General features: G+C 37.2%; 1 protein-coding gene across 1 annotated transcript in view; it reads right to left on the bottom strand.

Annotated features, from left to right (window-relative positions):
- The window catches only part of dph1 (diphthamide biosynthesis 1), a 63,070-nt gene that overhangs the window by 36,518 nt on the left and 1,694 nt on the right, over positions 1–24,858 (bottom strand). Inside the window, exons 2-3 of the mRNA XM_031759802.2 lie at positions 21,320–21,469; positions 11,005–11,068 (exon numbers count right to left, since the gene is read on the bottom strand). Of these exons, the coding sequence (XP_031615662.1) occupies positions 11,005–11,068; positions 21,320–21,469 (214 nt within the window). The remainder of the gene's footprint in view (positions 1–11,004; positions 11,069–21,319; positions 21,470–24,858) is intronic.

Genomic DNA, 24,858 nt, shown 5'->3' with positions numbered 1-24,858 from the left:
CGTTGTGTCCTTGGGCAAGACACTTCACCCGTTGCCTACTGGTGGTGGTCAGAGGGCCTGGTGGCGCCAGTGTCCGGCAGCCTCGCCTCTGTCAGTGCGACCCAGGGTGGCTGTGGCTACAATGTAGCTTGCCATCACCAGTGTGTGAATGTGTGTGTGACTGGGTGGATGACTGAATGTAGTGTAAAGCGCTTTGGGGTCCATAGGGACTAAGTAAAGCGCTATACAAATACAGGCCATTTACCATAATGAATACAAATGTTCCCTTGGTAGAAAGTGCAACAATAATGTTCAGGTGATGTTGTATGTGGACTGTGCAAACATCTCCAAAATCAGCACTATCATTTTGGAATAAATTTTTAAATCCAAGACTAAACATCAAAAAAAAGATGGCCAGCTGATGGTGAGTCAGCGTCAACATTTTTGCTCAATTAACACTTAATCTTACTTTTAAATGACAAGCCCTTATATGATCAAACCTACTCTAACCTAATAACAATTATGAGAACCTTTTTTTGTAGAGATTGATGTTGTCGCATCTAATTTCTCATTCATTTATCCGTAAGACATCACTCCATCTTAATCTCCATCTGTCACTTGAGTCCCTTAAGTCATTTCACAGTCTTTCACTTCTCTCTTCATTTTCTCAGGCTTTTTTAACTCTGTTCCTCTCTTCCTATACTCAGTGCTTTAATTTTTCCAAGTTGCTTTCACCAAATCTTACACTTAATTTTCTCAATGCTTGAACATAGGTGCATTCCACAGTAGCCATTTCTCCCCACTAAGTTACACTGTCTTCTTCACTATTCCATGTTGTTTCTGTTTAAGTGATTGGATTTTGGTGCATGTTGAAAGGAGCAAGTTGAGACGATTTGGGTATCTGATACAGATGTCTCTTGGGCACCTTCATCTAGAGGTTTGCCAGCCATGCCAAACTTGGGAAAGAGCCCAGGGTATAACCCAGAACCTACTGGAGAGATTATGCCCACAGATACCTCAGCTGGCCTGAGAAGGCCTCAGGATTCCCCAGGAGGAACTGTAAAGCCTGGCTGGGTAAGTGGATGTCTAAAATATCCAGGTTAGCCTAGTGCCATCACAACCTCACTTTAGATAAGTGGGCGATGGATAGAATGCATGTCAATTTTTTCATTTGAAAATAGGAAACAAAATTGAGTTACTACTTTTCTATAGCAAATAGAAAAATATGCAAGACATCTTGTGTCCACCTGACTAGTCTATGTTCATTTAATGGGGATTTGAAATACTAAGTTGATCCCACAAAACTTTAAAGTATGCATTTATACATTTTTTTTATTCCTCCCAGTTTGCAGATTATGCAACCCCACTGTGTGCCCTTCAACTGCCACAGCAATGTCAGTGGCATTACTGTGAAAGGACATTTTAAAAGCATGTGTAATATTCTTCTGATACATTCTTTCCAGGGTGTGCATAATATTACACGGCTCTTTGTGAGTACAATTACATGGCACTGCCTGGGACTGCGCCATATGAAATGAGAATGATTATGGCCAGTCTGAGTGGTTATGTTGGGGAAAGAACAGCAGGACTGTAACCTTCAGCACTAGGCTTGCTTATCTCTTCTACACACTGGGAAATGTGCTAATATAATTACTTTATAAGTATAAAGTATCCATGCTAAGATAATACCAGTGGTCTCATCACTGTCCTCACCCATTACTATCTTCACATTTCATTCAGCAGTCAAAGGCTAGATTTTAAGAATAAACACTCCAACATCCATCTGGCTTACCAAGTCTAGTCTAAGTCCAAAATGGCCACTTCTTTTCTTGCTCTATCTGTAGATGGAATCAATTGTACTTTCATGACAGCTAAGGCAATTTCTAAGGTGCTATCGTCGAAGATCTCATATTACACAGTGTAAGTGTCAGCACCTATCAGGATTTCCACTCTAGGACATGATGCCCCCTACACCGCACCAAAACCAGATGAGATGTGATTACGCTTAGAAAAGACAGAACCAGGAGTTTTTTTTAGGCTTTTGTGTGCGTGTGTGTGTGTGTGCGTGTGTGTGTGTGTGTGTGTGTGTGTGTGTGTGTGTGTGTGTCAGTGTGTGTGTCTGTCTTTGCCTCTAGTCACATACCTTGTGCCTTCTAGTTTACCTTTGCCCATACACCAGGGGTTAAACTTGAGATAAGTAATGTTGCAGCTTGCTTTCTTCAAATACAACATAAAATATTCAAACCAAAGGCTTGTTTTCACATACAAAAGTAAGAAGGGGTACAGGGTGGGAGATTTAGATTTTGCCGCCAGGATTATACCTCCATGTCTTTTTTTGTCACAAGTACAGAAAGGTAGTGGACACTGAGATATTGTTAAAGCATATGTTTCAGGTAGTAAAGGTATAGATGGCAAGAGAGCTAATTAGACAGCACATGTCTTTATGGGGGGAGCTGCTGGCTCATTTATGAGAATCTCCTGTTTGAATATCTTATAAAGCTGAATAGCAGGCAAAAGCTTGAATCACACAGAAACACAACCAGGGTGCGTGTATGGACAAACCCAGACAAATATGCAGATAAAAAAAAAAAAAAATTCTGGCACATATACACATTCACTCACTCATCTATGCCCAGATCTGATGCTACAGCTCAGCTGTGCTGTGGGAGCTGTGAAGACTGTGACGATGTGAGGGCAAAAAGGCGTTGGAGGCTCCTACCAGGCTCCTTCCTAATGGTGGATTTGACATTTACCCTGGGAGGCTGTGGGCTGTGGCTGCTGCTCCCACAGAAATGATTCAACCTGTTGTGCAGCATGTAGAGCAATCTATTCTGATGGATGAAGACAGCTATGGTGAAGGACCTAGAGATGTCTCAGGGCTCTGTGTGCCTACTGTACCTTGATTTACCAACAGACCACATCTGTCACAACTCTTACTCGAGCCATCTAACACCTATGTTGTCAGTTATCAACGTTAGTACATGATGGAGACAGACAGAAAACAGTCGAATCACGAGGTAAGTGCCTTCCATCTCATGGGTTTATGAAACTTCTGCAGACAGCTCTACAATGAGCATCCCAGAACCAACTGTCACCACATCAGCTCCCCTAACTGGTCAGACCTGACTGAATCCTATTCTTGCTCAGACAGTACTGTTAGTGCACACTTTTTTCTGACATTTGTCTTTTGACTTCTTTACCTTTTCTGAAAAAAAAAAAAAAAAAAAAAACAGTTTTAAACACACGTATCTGGAAAAATCTATCCATGTAACGTGTGAAAATATATTCCATCTATATACTGTTTATAAAAAATAAATAAATGAAACCAGTGTCTTTTTAAAAATTTGACATGTTCACACACATACCCTTCAAGGAAACTAAAGGATGCGTGTGTGTCACTGTGAGCTAAATACTTACATTGGCATGCTAACATTCACACTGCATTAGTCATTTTCTATGACATCACTTTCTTCTTCTTTTTTTTTTACGAGTTAGACACCATTTATTACGGCGCAGTGTTGTTACAAACTGCAAATCCCTGACTCATCACTGTATACTAAATGCGGTGGTTGGCCATTTTTGTCAATGCGTAGGCTCAGTCACCGTTCTATCTTTATTTCTTTTGCCACTTTTGGGAACGCTTCCTTCCTACCCATGTTTCTATAAATATGGGCCTCATTAAAAGGCACTATAAAAACCTGGAACATTTTTTCTGTCAATCTGCATAAAAACTTGAACCTGAAGGAATCATTCTAAGGCAACAGCCAGGTTGGAAATGAACATTTTGGTCACTGCCAAGATTTTCTGTAAGATGACACTCGTATTTTAATTTACTGATTCCTTGACCTAATTTTTGTCTGTCTTTTTTTTCTTAAGCATTATGCAGTCAATTGTTTTTTAACAGATGTTGTGCTATATGTCGGTCTTTACAGCATGGGGGGAAGGGGGAGATGATGTCATGTGATCAGTAGAGTGCAAATTCTAGGCTTTCTTACATGAAGCACTGCAGAATTACACTTGTTAAAGACTAGTATGCATAATTTGGATTAGAACTTCCTATGCAAAAATCAGATTTTCAAATGCAGCACTAGAATAAATACAGTTAGACTCATAAATATTTGGACAGAGACAACTTTTTTCTCATTTTGGTTCTGTATTGAACCAAAATGTATTGTATTGTATTGAATTTTAAATGAAAGAACTCAGATACAGGTTAAGTGCACAATCCCTTCATTTCAGGGACTCAAAGTTGGACAAATGAAATAACTGAAACTAAAATGTTAATTTCTAATACTTGGTTGAAAACGTTTTGCTGACAATGACAGACTGAAGTCTTGAACTCATGGACATCACCAGATGATGGGTTTCCTCCTTTTTAATGCTCTGCCAGGCCTTTACTGCAGCGACTTTCAGTTGTTGTTGTTTGCTTGTAGGCCTTTCTGCATGAAGTTTAGTCTTGCTCAATTTGGTTAGGATCAAGTGACTGGCTTGGCCATTCAAGAATATTCCACTTCTTTGCTTGAATAAACTCCTGGGTTGCTTTGGCTGTATGTTTTGGGTCATTGTCCATCTGTATTATGAAATGCTGCCCAAACAATTTGACTGCATTTAGCTGGATTTGAGCAGACAGTGTCTCTTAACACCTAGTATTCATTTGGATTCTTCTGTCCTGTGTCATATCATCAATAAACACTACTGTCCCAGTCCTGCTGGCAGCCATGCATGCCCAAGCCATCACACTGCCTCTGCTGTGTTTTACATGTGAAATCCTTTGGATCATGAGCTGTTCCTCACCATCATTCTGGTAGAGGTTAATCTTGGTTTCATCTGTCCAAAGCACGTTTTTCCAGAACTGTGCTGGCTTTTTTTTTTAAATGTTTTTTTTCGCAAAGTCTTAGTCTTTCTATTCTTGAGGCTTATGAGAGGCTTGCACCTTGCAGTGAACCCTCTGTATTTATTTTCATGCGATCTTCTCTTCATGGTAGACTTGGATTTCAATACACCTCCCTCCTGGAGAGTGTTTTTCACTTGGTTGGCTGTTGTCAATGGGTTTCTCTTCACCATGAAAATGATTCTGCGATCATCCACCACTGTTGTCTTCTTAGGCATCCAGGTCTTTTTGGATTGCTGAGTTCACCAGAACTCTTTTTTTCTCACGATGTACCAAACTGTTTGCCACTCCTACTATTGTAGCATTTTCTCAGATGGGGTTTTTTTCTGTTTAAGGATGCCTTGTTTCCCCTGCATGGAGAGCTGGTTTGACCGCATGTTGTCTGTTCACAGCAAAATCTTCCAAATCCAAGCACCACGCCTCAAATCAACACCAGGCCTTTTATCTGCTTAATTGATAATGACATAATAAAGGAATTGCCCACACCTGCCCATGAAATAGCCTTTGAGTCCATTGGCCAATAAGTTTTGGTAGAAGGTGGCACATGTTAAGGAGCTGAAACTCCAAAACCCTTTATCCAATTTGAATGTAGACACCCTCAAATAAAAGCTGTGAGTATACACATTATGTCCATGTCCTTTACATAACTGTAATTTGTAAACAGGTAAAAAAACAAAACAAAAAAAACTTATATAGTAATTGTATAGTAAACAAAGGTAAAAGCCTGAGTCACTGCACACTTTTTTTTATTTTCTTTCACTCAGTTAGTTTCATTCAATTAATATCAATTAATTGAATGGATATTAATAAAAATCAAATATGTTTGTTTGATACAAAAAAATAATAGAACTGTTCATTACTTCATCAGAATGAAGCACACACTTAAATACTGCTTTATCAGAAGACCTTTTTACAAATTAGACAAACAAAGTTATATAATGGATGTGTTTGAATTGTTCTATTTTATATTGTGCAATTAATAAACAGTATAAGAACATTGTGTTCATACACAAAGAAACTGAATGTTTCATTTTTCACTTCAGCTTTTAACAACAGAAGCTTTGTGTAAATCCCATGTATAGGAGATACACATGCTTTTTCCTTGTCTCTTTATAGTCATACACTGTCAGGAAAGCAGCTGAAGTAAATACTGTTTTAAGTTCATGAAAGTATGTTTAAAACCTAGAACGAGACAGCTGGCATACCGTCAAAGGCAAAAAAAAACACACTGAACTGTGACAGGACATATTTCACTGCTGACTCTAAACAAGTCTCTCTTTTGTTTTGAAAGCTTTTCTTTGCTTACTTCGCATCTGTGAATTCACATAGCTATGTCAACATTTGCAGAGTGTTGTAGGTAACTACAACGGGCTACTATTAAACAGCTCTAAGGTATCTGTAGAAAATAAAGTCAACATACGATTGGGATTAGCGTGACCAAAAATGTTGCATTCTGATAATAAAACCTAACTGATACAGAATTTATAGAGAATTCTTTAGATTAATGACAATATCTGGTGATTTAAAAATCTAATATATAAGCCCGTATTTTCTTTTCTTTCAGACACACAAAACTTTAAACAGATTTCCCTAATATTTGTCATGTGAAGTCATTTATGAGTCCTTACTGAGATAATATTCCAACGCGGTTTAAAAGTTATGTGTTTTAAGGTCACAATAAGTTGTGGATTACTCATGTATGCTCTGCTCCACTAGTTGTTGTGTTTGTGACGTTCCAAATACACGCTGCCAACTGGTATGCAGACTGCCCTATAGTGAACAAACTATGCAACATCAGTACTCATAACATAGCTGAAGGGTGTTTCTAAGATCTCATCTTTATTTTTTATATTTTCATTTATTGGTCATCATACATGTCAATATCAATATATTGGCAAATAACCAATACAAATAATATCTGTATATGTACAAAGACCTTTTAATTTTCTAACACCACCTTTTAAGATGTTCTGAATAAATTACATCTATAATGCAAATGAGGTAACAACAGTTTTCAGCCCTGAATAGTACAAGCTGGTTTCCTCTTACGTTGATTAGAACTCCAAGATCCTACCCCAAAGACAATGTGCCAATATACAGTCTATCTCAGCTTGTATATTGCCTAAGGTGAAACCTAGGGCAGTTAAAGTTCACAAATGACTTGGTACTCAAGGAAAGGTTAATTTCCTCGAGTGCATAATAACACTGAAGGTGACTCGCATGAGTCACATTAACCACTCAGAGTATCATTTTGGCAGCTGGGCAGTAAGAGGATAATGTTTAAATAGATTTTAATACTAGAGCCAAACGGAAACTCTAAACGTTGGAGGAGGGACAGAAATACCATTCTGAACATTAAGACGGATATGCCCACCAATTCCCAGTGGAAATTACACCACTGTTCATGGTACATATGAGACTGGCTGATCTGTTAACTCTATCAGAGAGCAGTGTGTTGTTCATTCATTAACATTTATAGGTACAGATCTGTTCTAAGCTCTGTTCATTCACTACTGTCTCTGATTTGTTGACTGTTGGGCTTTAATTCTTTTAAACCATTCAGATACAAGTAATGTAGCAATATTGTTTTAAGGTGTTTTAGACACTGTAGTCTGTGGTGCTATGTCATTGTAATTGCATAACTATGAGTGCAATGTCTTGTTTTTTCTCCTGGCTGTTACAAGTGAATATGGATTAAAATAAAAAGGCAGAGAGAGAGATCAATCAATCAATCAATTTTATCTATCTATCTATCTATCTATCTATCTATCTATCTATGAATTGTCATGCTACTCTTTTACAGTCACCGTGGGGCAAGCTAAAAGTATGCATTAATACAGTTTTGGCCAAAATGTATTAACTGTGCCATGGGCATAGCCATAATTCAGAGCAGCTTGTCCTCATTAAGACTTAGCAGTCCATCCAGCTGAAGCTTCTTACTCTGAGGGCAGCTTAGGCCTTTCATCCCCATTTTCATATGGACCTCAGTCCCGTCTCACGAGTACAAGGGTGATAGTGATGGTGATGGCAAAGCTGCCCTGTGAGACCTCTGGTAGCCTTTAACATAAGCTGTGTGACACGAGGTCAGCTGCAAGCTGTGCAAACTTCTAAAGGTTCTTGTCATTCATCTAATTTTGTCCTTGATTCATCTTAGGATGCTCATGGTGATTTGCAGAATTACGATCAATGAAACATTTGTCTCGATTTTCAAATTGTAATTACTATAGAGGGATTTCAGGTTATATTGCAATTTTAAGACCTTTATCATGACTGTACGTAATTGCAGGGCACAAGGTTGTTGCTGCAGTAAAAAGAGTTAAACCATGGCCACCTTACAAATGCTCCAATTACTATACAGAGTATCCACACACCAGGATCAAAGATTATACCCTAAGGAGCCCTCCGATGACGGTTCCTAGATTAATTGTTTGATCCAAAAAGCCTTGTGGCTATCGCATAATTAAAACAAAGTATGTCTAGGAAGATTCTCAGTCAGCCAGATCAGGATATCACAATATAGGGAAGTGGACTTCTTGTGTGCTATTAAATGACTTCTGGGAATCACCAGTTTCCTATTTAGACATAGAAAAACTGACAGATTCATGGTGGCTCTGTACTTATGAGTCAGCCACTGCTAAGCCCTGGCTCTCGGGGTGAAATGAGATATTAAAAAAGTCAGAGTTAAAAAAACAAAACAAAACAGTACCTATTCTTCACAACTTTTCATGAATTCTGGTCATTGTTCCCAACAGAAGTGAACAATTTAACCCGAGTTTTGTAAATATGAAGATTATCCATCATATTTACTCTACCTAACAGAAAAAGAAATGTGAAATGTAAATGTAAACTCATTGCAATGTGACGTTAACGGCATGTCGGGCATGTGCACAAGAGTGATTTGTAGACTTGTAGTACCTGACCACTACAAATAATGGCCAAAAAAATAGAAGTCCAACTGCAATAACCTTGAATTCTAAGACAAAACCACAGTTGTAGGGCTCCTTGTGACCAACATGGATGAGCATTGTTGAGAGCTTTTTTTTTTTTTTTTTTTTTGCAGAGAAGACTATGTCAAAATAAGTCGATGCACTCAAATGATACTTGTCAACTTGTCAATCTGTTGGAAAGATGGCAGATACTCAGTACTTTGAGCAGGCTCTGATGTTCATCCAGTAATCAAAGAACCCATCTGTTAAATCTGGAAAGTATGGAGCTGAAATTCTTACTAAGACAGCAGAGACAGAAGAAAAAGTCTCTGGAGGGAGGGAAACTATAGCGCAGAACCTAATGAAGGAAAACCGTGAGAACCATCTTCTACTCTGCAGCCTGGAAGACAAATGTGGATGGTGAGGAGGGGGTGAAAAATACACAGGCACAAGAGATGGAGAACGAGGTAGAAGACAGCGAGAAAAAGCAATTAGTGTCTTCTAATTGCTCTCATTAGAAGAGATGTGGCCGATTTAGCAGATTTATGATGAACAGTCATAACTTGAACATATAACTGTGGACTATATAACTGTGTGGTTTAAATTTCATGAAGCACACAGTAGCAGCTCTCAGTCCGATAGCAATACGACTGATAAGATCAGATCCTATCATCAAAACTTCACTATCATCTTTCTTGTGATAAAAAAGTAAGAAATGTCTGTAAAGAGAGTGACAGAAAGATAAAACAGGAGTCTGGATAGAGGAAGAATGATACAGCAGGAGAAAAGATGAACAAAAATGATGGTGTCAGAAGAGAAAATGGAAACGACGTAAAGCAGAAACACATTTTAGCAGAGTGTTTTTTGCCATAATAATATAAAGCACGTCTAATTATGAAAACCATAATAATGGTGCACCCTGCCTGAAATATTTATGGTAAATCCTACAACTATTCTTCATCTTGCCCATCACATAATGAAGCTGCCACTGGCTAAATACATATGAAAGGAATCCACTCTGGGTGTTTAATCATAACAGCCATTTTCTTAAAGAAGACACTTATACTAACAAATTCCAAAGCAGTGCTCTCACTCGAGTGCGCTTTATGATTTGTGTTTTCCTAAACACTGAATAACCAATTTTATTTAGCAGAGAGCAGGGTAAACCACAGGGTAGCTTCAAAGACAAACTGTTAGGTCTGGTGGACATTATTGCTGAAGCACTGCTCACTGTGGGATGGATGGGGGAAAAAAAAGTTGTGGTGTCTGTGTGATTGAGTGCTGGTGTGTAATAGGGAATATGCAGGCTGAAACGCACTGTAATTAACAAGAATAATATCGCTTCCCTCCTCCGCTGTGGGCTATGAGCAAGGGAAGCTGTTATCTGCTCTGTCCTAAACCTGAGTAATGCTGCATTTTCCTTAGAATCTCTGATTGAGTCAAAGGTGGGGAATTATGATAAGGCTGTTGCTCTCCAATACCAAGTGGTCATGATGCTGGTTTCTACACCAGCTGTAAGTGGAAGAGGATGTATGGATATTTTCTAATAATGTGGTTACAGTGGGCCTCAGTGTCATGCTAACTTTGCTTTCTAAAACTTTGATGTAGAGAAATAAGGAGTCACACAAAACAGAGTGTGAACATCTACACATTGGTGCGTAAGTACTTTGACAATGACACTTGTTTTGTTTTGCCTCTCTGTATCACCACAGGGGATTTCAAATCAAACAGGATGTGACTGAAGTAGAGACTTTGACCTTTCTCCACCACATGAACTACAATTATAGCTATGTTTACATGGTCCACCATCTACAGAGGCTCAAACGAAATAGGACAAATTATAGACAAAAAAAAGCAATGGCTAACTGAAATTCCACCATCTTGATTATTCCATTTAAAGTCCACTGTGATGGTTTATCGAAGCACAATTTAGGCATTTATTCCCTAAAACCTATAGAGATAATTTTAGGCTTTAAATAAGCTAACTGCAGCTTTCCAAACAAATCCATCTAAATATGTTCTCAAATCTGACAGAAACGTGAACACAGAAAGTAGCTGCCTGGGGCAAATAAGTGCAAATTATAACAGTGCAAAGTTAGAATGGCTTTTAAAACCACAACACAACATATTGGTGGGAAGTCTGAGATTGAAATTATCTTTCAAGCAATCAAAGTATGAAATCACTTTTTTTTTTTTAATGCGGCTTACCTCTCAATGATGTCACTGATGGTGCAGGCAAACATTTGCAGGCCCTCTGGAAGCTGCAAAGCAACTGGAGAGAGACCGGAGAAAGAAAACAAATAGAAAAGTTACATGCTTGCATTATAGGGATGACAACATGTTATTTGATACTTTCTCAACTGTACAGCTATACATAGCTGCTGCTTCTGGTTCAGAGTGCTCCACTGACAGCAAACAGTGACATTTCATAGGATTTGTCCTCTTTCCACAGTAGTGCTCTTGGTTTATTTTAGTGGGTGACAGGTTGTTGAAAATATAGTCCAAACCAATAACCACAGGTCTGTCTCTGCAGCTCATGGCCTGCTACTAGAGCTTTTCTTTTTTTTTCCCCACAAGGTGGGTGGATAGGACTGGTTGAAGAAAAGAAACATCACTTTTCTACAGGTTGATGCTTGAACAGGTGTTGTGATAAATAACTCTCTTTAAGGCTTTTTTACTTACAAAGGCTCTCATTTTTACATGGCCTGAGGTTATTTTTTTACCCCAGCAAAACAATATCTTTATGTTCACCTGCATTCCTTACTTGGATTCACTGTCTATACCACAATGCTGTGTATTTGCTGTCTGCAAATATGTGTATGAGCGCGAAGGCTGACATATATAAAGGGGAAACTTATGACACGAATGATCGGCAATTTGTTTTTGTGTTTTTAACCATTTCTCTTCTTCTTTTTTTTTAAAGAGAGAGAAAGACTGGTGGAGTTTTATATTTTTAATACTTTTAAGTCGAGTATTTGTTTGCACACATTAAATTTACTCCCAAATGCAAGCAAAACACTCGCACTCACAAGCACTGAAGATAAACTGAATCAGTTAATTTGCACTGATACTTCTACTGATATGCTAAACCACCTGAGATGATAGGGCAACATTTGCCAAAGTGCCTAGTGTCTCATTTAAATCTCTGAGCTTTTTTTTTTCTCCCCTCTTCTTAAACTGCTCTCTGGCTGCAATCAGTGAAATGAAACTCCTTTATGCATATTCATTCAAAAAAATAAGAGAAATCAGTGTTATATGAGAGATTCTTAGCCACTAGAAAGCAGACAATTTTATTAAATGTACTCTGTCATAGGCAAGTGTTTTTTTGTTCTCTCAATAATGATGACTGGACATCACACTAGACCTAAGTCCAAATTGGACTGAAATAAATTAGCTTAAATGAACATTTTGTGAGCTTTTAAACAAGAAATATACCAAACCTAAGAAGCAAAAGCATAAAAATCAATAAAATGTCAATTATATTCGTTTTTGTGACACTTTTTTTAATGTTAAAAAACTATGACACCAATATACAAATTTTTTATCATTTTTTTAAACAACACAACATTTATATTCAAAATACATCCCAGCCACTTGCCAGCTATATCAGAAACAGTTGTGTACTGAGATTACTGGTTACAGGGCAAATATACTTGGATTTACTTGGAAAACAAAGTAACTACAAATTGAAACTGGGATTTCTTGACAAACAGGCTGTGGTGTTTTTGCAGTACGTTTCCTACATAATTCACTAAGAATCCAATGATGTTCCAGTTACATTAATCCTGTCATTTCCCCACAAAGCAAAAAAGCTAACATGCTGACTTCAGCAGAACCAAACTCAAAGAGAAACAATTTTCAGTGATTAAAAAAAAAATGAGTCGAGAAGCCGACAGTTTGTCTGGATAAAGGATGTAAACATTTAATCAGTTATCAAGATGCTTGGAAACCAATTTTCTATTTGCTGACCAGCCATCAACACTTGAATATTACAGCAAAGGCTGACTGTGATGCTAAAAGACTTGACTTGCGTATAGATATTCTAAAAATCAGGAAAAATGTGTACCTGTGATGGTAACAAAGGATTTTTTTGTGTGTGTTTGCCTGTCTGAAAAATCTGAAACACGGGTTGGCTACAGTAGTTTGCTGTTTGGGACTTTATTAGTCTACACTGTTTGTATACTAGCAATATCTCCTGTCAGTTGTTTTCTTTTTTATTTATACCTTTTGTGGAAGTTAATATTACAGACATGCAGGCACAAGGTTTCAACAGTTCAGTGTGAAGTCTCTGCCACCAAGTCTGACACACTGAGCGGGTACCTGGGAACAAAGGCGTTATTTCAATCAACCGTGACATTTTCTTCCCGTCAAACTCTGTCACACCTTAGTTCAATAAATCCATCAATGTCTCAGTGGAGAATTACAACTCGAAGACATTGAATTCAGCGTAGAAATGTTTTCAGATGACTAGCCCTGAAACCATTTCAAGACTTCGGCACCAGCGACGGCATTAAACAATAAAAGCTGGGACAAATAAAAGACCGAGGAGGTTGAAGGTGAATAGTCATGAGATGGAGTGATAGATAGAGCAGTTCTAAAGAGAAAGAGTCAGAGAAGTTCTTACTGATGAAAGGTTAAGGGATCACCAAGTGTCATGCAGACGGTGAGAGGCAGGTCATTACCTAGGAAAGGCCAAGTTTATTAACAGAGAAAGGTTTCAGACCACACCTCTGCCACAGCTGACAGAAACAAAGAGCTTTCTCCATCTACTCCATCAAATGAAAGGTGAGTCAGATGGAAGAGGTGTGTTAGGCTGTGTGAATGCATGTTGTTGTGTTACATAAAGACAAAATCCTGCCACTTCCCTCTTGCTCTCATTTGGACATTCTTGACCAAATAAGAGTAACAACCCAACCATATGGCCATTATAAGCGATCAAATAAGTATATTAAAAGGCTAAATAAAAATGCAGTTCATATATGCATGCCCCTTTCTTAACTTTCTCAATAAGAAAGAAAGCAAACCTCTGATTTATGCATAAAATGTCAATCAACAATCATCTAATTTTGTATACCTATTGTTGCAACACTAATGGCTGCACAGGTAACCAAAAAGCTACATGTGGGATTATGTTAACAATCAAAAGCAGGAGGCAAACTGCAAAAGTGCTGGAAAGACCAATTTATCAGTGGATGGCAGAGAGAACGAACAAAGCCAAAGATTACATGAAGTTTTCACAACGACAGACCTGACCAGAAGGATAAAAACACACCATAGACTGGGTTTATCCCATAACAAAAACACCTTTTGTATACATGTGATTATATGAGATGTCCCTGTGTTTCTATCTGTACAGTATAATGTTAAATTCCAAGATGAGTAGTATTAAAAATAGGCAACATAATAAAGTTATTTCATGAGTTTTAACACCTCTGACTTTCAATTTATTAGAAAAGTCTATCAAAAAAAATATATACTACTTTTATGAAAAATATATGCTCACTTCATATTGAAATAGCACTTTTACTGGTACAGTTTTACATATCTTAGATTAAGATGAGGTATGTAAAGCTTAGATTAAGCATAAAAAATAAAGTCATTATTGTTGACTGATAGTTACAACATAAATTGTAATAATCTATATACATAGTAAGTGATTAATCTGGTGACTGATTTGTGTGATCTGCCCTCTATTGGCGCAGTGGTCAGCAGTACTAAGAGTGTCTTCCATTGATGATTGATGATGTGGGAATGACTAACTATGTGGGTGTATGTGGGTATGAGGTTTGTCATAATTTGAGCAGCTATTCTTATATTTCACAATAAACAATTAATTAATTTAAGTTTGTGCTACAACCTCAGCCCACAGAGAGCATCTTGGTTTTCACTTTGACTAGCTAAGCAGTGTTGATTTAGCAGATATTACCGGTTTACCATGACAACCCAAGTAGCTACATTGTAAGATGGAGTACTGTTAACCAGAACCTTGGGCACAATGGCATGGTCCTCGGCAAATGATATGGTTTCAGAATTATTAAAGCTGTAATTTCTTGTACTATCGAGAGCTGTAAGTCATTAAATTTATGTAAACTGTATTTAAAGTGCAACTCTTAAGACTGCTTACGTTTTACTGCTGCTTTATTGTAGTGAGACACCACTGGAGTTGTAGTAGCAGAATGGTTTATTTTTCTGGGAATTCCCCAGATTCATTTATACCTACAGGTGTGTGAATTGTCTAAGTGTGTGAAGAGTAAATGGAAGACAGAAAGAGACATTGAATTTAAACACAATGAGCACAATTCCTCTGTGTGAGAACTCTGTGTCATCCCTTCAATAAAGGCACAAACTGTTCACACAGAAGAAATGGACATCTTGTACTTTAAGTGGGCATTTATTTTGTATTTAGTATTTAAAACAAACATTTTTAATTGGGGAAAGAATTAAAAAAAACTTTTAAACAAAAACTAATTGCCAAACAATTCTCTAGAAATGAACTTGCCTACAGTAACAAAAAAAATAGGTATATCACCTTGATATTGTTGTCTACTTTAAAATATCTGGGCCAAACAGAAACAAATATAAATATCTAATTTAGTCATTAATTCAACAATGATATCAATAGATCAAGTAAAAAAGAATATCTTTATCCTCCAAAGTCACTTCCAGCACAAATGGATTCATGCTGGTGTTTTACATAAATGTCCAGCAGCTTTTCTATTTCCCGGTATGCCTTGAATTCAGCTTAACAGGCAAAATCTCTTTACGATTATGGGCTCATCCACTGTGACAACAACAGTTCCGAGCATACCTGCAGATCCACTGATTAAATTTGGGATTTTTCTGAGACTTTTCCACTCATCAAAATGCCCTGGACAAATTGTCCTTTATTTGAAATGTGCATCACTTGTAGATGACTTCCTTACACTGAAATGATTTATTTCAAATACTTCTTTTTAAATCCCTTGTCAGATGTCAGACTCTTGGCTCGAGAGAAAATGTATATTCCTAAAAGATGAGAATTATTTTGCAATTTTACAGCCAAAAATCACAAAATAAGTTGGCGTGACCAGTTTGATACTAGGGGGATAAAGGGTTAAACTCTTTAGACTTTTTATTCCTGCAACATTGTGAATTCTGGGAGCATCTTGTGAAAATTATTCTTCTTTTCTAGTCTGAACTACTGTAATTCCTTGTTCTAATGATGACCAAGAGCTATTTGAGTGGCCTCTAATTAATCCAAAAATGCTGCAGCTGGAGCACTAAAAGAAACTACATAGAAAGATGAATCATATTTCTGCTATTTGTTTCCAGTTTCTTTGCTTGTTCTTTAAAAACCAGGCCAAAAAGTCTTCATTGATCCATATTGGAGTTTTCAGTAGTACAATAAGAGGTGACTGCTTCAGCTATCCGGCCCCACTCCTGTTGAACCAGGTCCAGTTTAGGTTTGGAAAGCAAATACCAAATCATGAAGTTAAAAATCCTTTTTTTGATTAAGCTTTTACCTAGGCCTGCTTAAGATGGCCCTGAATTGTCCTGTACCTTTATGTTTATACCCTCAAGGCTGCAAAGAGACCTCCAAAAACCTAGCCTCAATTTTCCTCTGTTTCACTCTCAATACATTCTCACATCACTATTGCAGCTCAGTTAATGTAGTTTGTTTGCAAACATTTGTTCAAAAGTGTTTTTTTCATAAAGTATTAAGTGTTTTTATTTGCAGACAATAAAAAAATTAACCTTTTTATTGAGCCGTAGCACAGACCACTGCTGTATAATGATGTGATTTAATTTTGCAATACACAAGCTTGGAAAATCAAGTTAAAACTGAAGATTATACTGTGTGTAAATGGGAAGATAAAGGGTTTGAGCTTTCACTTGAGAAAGCATTATGCCAAAAGCAGAAGAAATTAGTTTAGACTTGAGAAAAAGAATTGTTCACAAAGCAAGCAATGGACATACAAAGTCATCACAGCATATCCAAGTGTCAAGAACTGGAGTGAGACGTATGATCTTCAAAGAGAGCCATTTAGTAGAGAAGAAGCCTCGTAGGAAAACTAGTGACAGATGTGTCTAAAGACCTCAAAAAACTCCTTAGTTCAATACTGCGGCTTCCTGTGTCTGAACAGCGGACATTAATAAAAGTGACTGCGTTATGATGTTGCAACAGTGCACAAAGCGACCAATGCAGACTGTATACTGGCGCTTTAAGGAGTTTCTGATCATTGACACCTAATAATGTGTTTTATAGTTGCCCATCTTCATAGATAAAGAAATACAAATGCTCACTATTGACTTCAATCACTACTACCCAACAACTTTCACGGAGAATGTAGAAAAAGGTGGACAGAGATGTACAAAAAGAATTTTAAAGGCTTTTTGAATTTTGAATCCTCTCGCTTTTGCAATTGTTGGTCCTTCAGCGAGCCACAGAAAAGACAACAGGTATAACATACAAAGAGCTCAAGTTAAAACAATGTAAAATGTCCGCTGGAGTCATGAAGCTTCTCACGCTGTTCTTGGATATCAGATTTTTTACATTTCTCTCTTTAGGTGGTGACCTATGCTCCTTTTGCTGCCCAGGCCCACTTTTTAACCTGCTACGCTGCCCATAGCATAATTCCTGTTGGGTTATGTGCTGTTATCTTTCTGAAGGACCAGTTTACATACATATAATCCTTGTCTTTGTGTAGGCAAATACAAACAGACAGAAACACAGTACCATGAATTCCACATTAGCTGGATGTGAAGCTAACATTGTTTGTGATTATAATTCAAAGATAATTCATAACCCAATTTTAAAGTTTAGAAAATTAATGACTGCAATGAAACCAGGATTATTAGCTTTAAGATATTATCCTATTTTGCTTGATCGTGCCTCTAACTGCAACATGGAGGATTACTGTCGAAACTAAAAGATGGTGTTAAATGCTTCACATAGAACTTAATTCTTGTAGTTCAAGCAAACATCAAAAAGAAAATGTCAAATGTACTCATTTAATTATCTCTGGCTTTTTTACATGTTTATTGACATGGAAACTAGTGTTCTACGCCATCAAAAATCACATTTAACACAATGCAAAAATAATTACCACAAATAATCCACATACAGGAGTTAATTTATACTGAGCAATAAATCATCAGCTTCAATTCATTTCCTAATCAAAGTTAGAAAATGAACTATTCTTATCCATTTAATTGTATAAATATAATACTTGAAATTCAACACCAAAGACATAGTTGCCTCAAGTCACCCAAGTTAATATTACCTGTTATTACTTTTTTGGGTCTTTATTTTAAGTGAACGGATGATGCAATCGCAACAGCAGAAGTTAAAGTTGCTGAAAAACTAAATTGTTCACTTGCCTTTATTTTCATTGAATGTATGATGTAATTATGATAGAAGACAGCCAACAGCCAAAGTTGCTGAAGAACGAAAATGTTCTGAAAATTGCATAATAGATTAGATTTAAAAAAAAAAAAAAAAAAAGAGGCTGGGGAACCAAAATAAAATTTTATGGTATGATGCTCAGTTCTCAGTTTTAACAGAAGACTATGAGACCACTGCAGAGTTCAAAGGAAGACAAAGAAACAGATGGACACAAAGAGGAACAAAGAGAGACTGGGGTGATGAGGTGAGTTTTCAGTTCAGAGACAGAAGCTCTGATAAAAAGAAGTCGCATAACAGAAAAAGCAAAGAAAGCAGGCTGCAATAAAACAAACACTCCCCACAGGGACAAAAAAAAAAAACTATCCTCTTGGCATGCCATCTGCATACTACTACCCAAGGCATGAAGGAGTAGAAAAAATACACATTTTGACACATATATTAGTGAAAGATCTTTTTTTAAGGCTGGAAGCAAATACTGACACATTATTCCTATGCCGCTGCACCAGAAAAAAATGGCATCAGGAAAAGTCAGACTATACATGCAGCAATGCATGAGGGTAAAAACACAAGTCTGTATGTGAAAGTATGTAAGAGAAAAAAGTACTGATATTTTTGACTTGCAATCTTAATCTCTAAATTGTCTGTGTGCAGCAACTCATGTAAATTTGAATAGAGTACAATGCACACAAAGCACAATTTGCATTTTCAGGAAAACAAAAAATAAAAACCTTACCATTAGATTTGTTGCTAAACCAATAAGCATTGATAGAACTGAATGTATCTACAACTGCTGTTTATGAAAAGTTCAGACACCCTGTCAAATGCAAATAAACTAGAATGTAATTTTTTGCAAGTTGTTTAAACCATATTTTTAATAGAAACTTAAATCCCTATCTTTGATCCCAGCACCACTTTTCACACGGCATCCTTCTTTTATTGACATGCGCTTACAACATTACACTTTTATAACAGAATCAAGGGTAAAGATGGTCAGGAAGAAGCAAAAGCAGAGGTGTGCAATGTCATACCGTCTGCGATAATATAAATATTTATATGATATATAGGTGATATCAATGATATAGCAATGCCATGTGTCATGTTCTATAGTACGCAACAATGACACGAGCCTAGACATATCTAAGAGCGAGAGCTCTGTTTCAGCCTCCAATAAAAACTTCGTAAAAAGGGAACTACTTCATCAGCCTCCAACAGAGCACAATGCTTTGCAAATTACTCCATATGACAGGAAGAGCAAATGTGGATGGAGATTACAGATTTGGTTACATGATGGAAAAGCAGGGCTTTAAGCAACTGGTTAAAAAGTTCAACCCAAGCTACAAAATCACAGGCAGAAATATTTCTCAGTTTTATGATGTGACAATACTGTGCATTCTCCTAACGAGTTACTTACTTTAGTTATAGTTGAAGCGTTAAGCAGTTATACATTTACTTAAAATTTCCAGGGAAAACATGACCTAGGCTACTTTTGTTCTCATATTTGACTATGCTGAATCACCACTACTATCATTTAATGGGGCCATTATGCACCTCTCGATTTTTGTAACCTGGTGCATTGCACTATGGCTGCCACAGCTAGGTGGAAGACACAAGTGTACGATCATGTCAGTTTTTACCACCATTTTAATGACACCAGAGCTGATCAGAGTGAAAAAACACTCAACAAAGTCTTGGCTTCTAGTTTTGATTACTTCTCCTCTTATATCAGAACTTATGTTGCGATATTATCCGAGTGGCGACACCTATCGTTCAAGAGAATATCGTAGCAGCTTCCTGCGCCTTATTAGCAGGTATAAATACAAGTGACTGTAAAACGAGGTTGGGGTGGTGAGCGAAGCAACCATTACAGCAGGTATACTGGCACCTTACTGCTGCTGTTGACGTTACTGGTGGTGTTGCTCCCAGCACCTTGTGGTAATTGATTCACTCTTTGAATTAGGTCAGCTTGAATGACAGGAGCTCTTTGAAAATGAAGGACAGACAATGACTTTCATATTGTTCGCACTACTAAGTGCTGCTGGCTGCCAGCTGCACTGACCGATAAAAAAATAACACTGTTCAGTATTTTTTTCCTATATCATCAGAAATATCACTGCTGCAAATTTCCTTCAAATATCTGATGTCATTTTGAGGCTATTGCGTCCACCCATAAAAGACTCAAGAAGACAGTCCAACCATTTTATTAACTGCTTATCCAACTTAGGATCATACGCTGGATGCTTTTCCAGCTTAATTTTTATAATTTATACCAACATAGCCTGAATCTGCTACCCACACATGAGAAGCTAAATGCAGCAGCATGTATATTACATCTGAAGGCATGCGGACCTTGTGTTGATGTATTTTCTTCAGTTCCCTACACTGATGCTGATTTTAATGACAGTAACTGTGGATGATGAAGGGAGCCTTTTTCGCTTGTCCCAAACTGGATAAACCTGTATAAATCTTGCACATTAACAACTGAACAATAAAGTCTTCAAAGTAGGTCAAAGCACAGATGCACCCAGGGACAACATTTTGAATGAAAGCATGCATGCATGGTATTTCTGTATATAAATGTTCAATGCTCTGCTTCCCACACGTTCTAAAAGCTTGCAAAACAGCAGTAAAGCAAAAGAAAAATCTTCTTTGTGGAACTGTTTCATAAACCTTTAGGTAATATTAGTTGTATGTTAAAGCTGACAATAAAATGAAACAGACATAAAACAAATATTTTTCAGTTAAAATAAAGAGGGCCGCAATGCACAGTTGCTCGTGTCAGAATATGGAACAGATATTGATCAAGAAAAGCATCATTTCTGCTCACGCTGACCAATAATTTGCGCTACATATTAGAACCGTTTCTCTTATGAAATCCCAGGCTGTGTAAAAGACAGCTACAGATCCTTTACTTCCAAATAACTTCATCCAACCTCTGACCCAATTCAGTAGTTAAATCAGAAGCCTGCCGCTCATTTTAAAAGCTTATAGCACAAGCAGTTTAGGTATTTGTGAATCTGGGTGAGGGCACAGCCGTACTCTGAGAATTGTGACATTGTGGAATTCAACTACAGATTCTGTTTCCATTAAAAGCTTATGCAAAAAAACAAAAAAAACAAATAGGATGTAACAGAAACTCACCTCTCTGAGCTTTTGCTTGTCTCACTCGCCAAACTGTCTTGTGGATCTCAAAGTTGTAATTCGCAGGCAGGGCTTTGATTGCCTCCTGTAACTCAGGGTCTTGGAGGATTTCATCTGGAATTTGATTGGCTACCCGCCGTGGTCCTCGAGCTAAAAAGAGAAAGTTAAATTATTGACCTGTTAGCAATGCGGTGAACACAGTCTGAAGCATATATAATGTACCTAGGTCTGTATAGAAAGTTCACTAAAGTTATCACAAAACTAGACTTTATAAGTTAAGCAATACGCCAGTTTTTGCCTTAAAAAGAAACTACAGGAGTCCGTCTCTACAGAGTATTTTTAATAAAAGTGATTTAACACAGCAGGAAACATGCCCCTCTCAAAAACTTTATTAAAAGTGTTGCTGACATTAAATTAAAAATGTGCATATCTTAAATCTGATATCATATCTTTGTCCTGTTTTCTATTACATGGAGTATTTTAATTATTTTCAAATCATTGCATTTAGAATTTATTTTAATTTTAAACAGTTCTTTAAAGAAGTTTCATTATGTGGTCTCTGATGTTTGGAATTTTGTCAGCTTAGTTTTCTATTACTCATTGAACTTGCAGAAACACTGAAACCTGGGGAAGTTTAGAGCCAGAATTATAGTCACAATGTCCAGTATCATCCAAAAGTCTTGAGCTGCCCTTCATCTTCTTATAGTTTTCTAGGAAAGTGTAACATTGGTGCAGCAATTTGTTTGAAATATGCAAACATTTTTTAATAAATCCCTGCAAATATTTCTAACAGGTTTGAAAGCCAATATTTGGAGTGACCAGCACTATTCTTCGACACAGCCCAAACTGTTTTAGGTAAGCTTTCTTGTAATTTTTTAAGTAACCTTCAGGAATTCCTCTATTCCTCTTCTTGAAGGACATAAATAGCTCTTCTCTGATGTTGACGGCCTTTTTTCAGTTCTCTTTCAAGATGATTTTAAAGTGCTTCAATAATGTTGAGCTCCGGGCTCTGGGGAGACCAGTCCACCTCAGCCTTTTCTGCACTGTTCCCCGTCTTAAGAATGGCTTCTTGACAACCACACTTCCACTAATTCCATTTCTGATGAGGATCTCCGGTGAAGACGGATCAACTGAAAGGCCAGATGTTTCAGGTCCTGTGTTTCTGGGTTTTTTTCCTGCTTCTTAAAGACTTTCAGATACTGTTCTTCTATTGTAGATGGGTTTTTAGGCCACATCTTCATTTTTTTCTCCACTTCCTCAGATTCATTTGAGTATACACTGTACTCCATGATGAGATATTCAAAGTCTTCAGCTAATTGTGCTTTTGGAACCACCTTGTTAATGCGAAAATATTATTTTATGTGTTGCGCGTTATATTTGGCTTTTTATTGTAGATTTAACTAAAGAAACAGGAACAAATGTGTTTTTGCGACAGGCTGCTAATAGGAAAGTCCCTAATAACAGAATTTAAAATATCTGTTATGTATAGACACAACACTGGCTCATCGCTTGAGTTTGGTGCCCTTTTTATGCTTGAATGATTCAGAGGTCAGTGTTAAGTAGCTTAACAAAAGAGAAAAAAATAATGAATACGCGAACAATGTCCTTAACAAAAACTTTGAAAGACCTTCAAAAAGAAAACCTGGAGAACTATTGCTCAAGTCCACTTAAAAAAAAATAAATAAATAAAATATGGCTCCCTTACACCAAAAACATAAAGAAATGATCACTGGCCCAAGACATACCACATTACCATATAATTATTCAACTTTGACACTGGCTATTACTTGTCCTTATACTAAAGAACACTTTATTTTCCTCCATTTTTTAACAATAGATTTGGCATTGAGTTAGAAATGTGACATATTTTTTAAAAAATGCAAAAATCTTTTGCCTTAAAGTGACAAATTAGCTTTTTTTTCATTCTGTAGGAACATTTTCCTGACATGCAATAGACCAACTTATCTTCTTGAAGATAAAAGTCACAGCAAATCAATACAAAGCTGCTCTGAGTGATCACCTTAGTGCTGTGATGAAACAGCTCTAAAATGTACAGTCATGCATCAACTTTTCATTTAAATCTGTCACTTCAAGAAGAGGCAATTTCTTCTTGGCAAGATGAGTGACAAAACTTTTAAGGAAAAACAATTTGATAACATCTAACCAAGTCAAAAACACTCTGAAAGAAGTAGGCATACCATTGTCAAGGCCTACAAACACAAGGTGTAAACCGCTGGTTACACCAAACAGCAGGGAGGTCAGATTAGACTTTTTCAGAAAACATCTAAAAGAGCCTTTACAATTCTGAAAATAACACGTTGCACAAATGAAACCAAGACAAACTTGTACCAGAATGATGGAAAAAGAAAAATATAAAGGAGAGAAACTGTTTGGATGAGGATGAATTCTGAAGTGTATACCCCCTGCTCAGTATTAGCCAAATGCTGCAAGACCAATCAGACAGTGCTTCACAGTACAAACAGATAATGACTAGCAGTATTGCTTTGCAGCGTCATTGGATAATGACCCAATGATACTGCAAAACAATACTGATGTGTCTCAAAGTGAAGAAATGGGATACTCTTCAGTGGTCAAATCAATGACCTAATCTCAGCCCAAGAGAGAACGCTTTTTAGCTACTGAAGAAAAAACTTGAATGCAGAAAGAACCACAAACAAGCAGCAACCGATGGTGGCTGCAGCAAAGTCCTAGCAGAGCATCTCAGCCACTGACTGAAAAGTATTAAAGATAATCATTCTATTTAAAATTATGCTAGTTTATCCAATTAATTTTGAGCCTCTGAAAATGGGGGACTATGTATAAAAATGACTGTGGTTCCTAAAGCATTAATACCTTACTTTTGTGAAAAGCCTTGAATGAAAGCTGAAAGTCTGCACTTTAATCACATATTGATTGTTTGGTTTTCAATCCACCATATGTACAAAAGCAGAACTACAAACAAATGTGTCTCTGTGCAGCAAATTATGCAGCCAAATGTACGCTGCAAAAGCTGGTTGAGTTTTTAAAATATACCAAGAAAATGTGCTTCAGTATAGGGCTGGGCTATATCATACCGTTCACGGTAATACCGGTGTAATTTTGGGCAACGATAGGAAAATGAAATATCGCGATAGAATATGGGTAAAAGCAGCGCATGCGCAGTGCCTATTATACACACACGGCGTCAGAATGAGAAGAGCGAAAGTGGATCGTTAAATGAAATGGATGAACCAGAATTGGTTTGTAAAAATGCTGCAACTTCAGTGGTGTGGAACTGGTTTAGCTTTTATCCGTCAGATACACAACGAAGCACTATTTTTGGTAGAGCATGCTAGCGGGCCGTCATTACCGTGTTGTTTGGAAAATACGGCACACTTAAAATCAATCCTTTGATTTTCTGAAAATCGTCAGTGCCCTTATAATCCCGTGTGCATTATGTATGAATTCTGGTTGTGTTTACTGACCTCGAAACGATTTTATGTGGTACACGGCGCGAAAATCTGTCAAATGTTTTAGTACGACTTTGCTAAGCTACGAAG

The sequence above is a fragment of the Oreochromis aureus genome, linkage group 14, assembly GCF_013358895.1.
Source record: "Oreochromis aureus strain Israel breed Guangdong linkage group 14, ZZ_aureus, whole genome shotgun sequence".
NCBI classification, from domain to species: domain Eukaryota; kingdom Metazoa; phylum Chordata; class Actinopteri; order Cichliformes; family Cichlidae; genus Oreochromis; species Oreochromis aureus.
The sequence above is the reverse complement of the archived record's forward strand: the minus strand, read 5'-3'. Positions and strand labels throughout refer to the sequence as shown.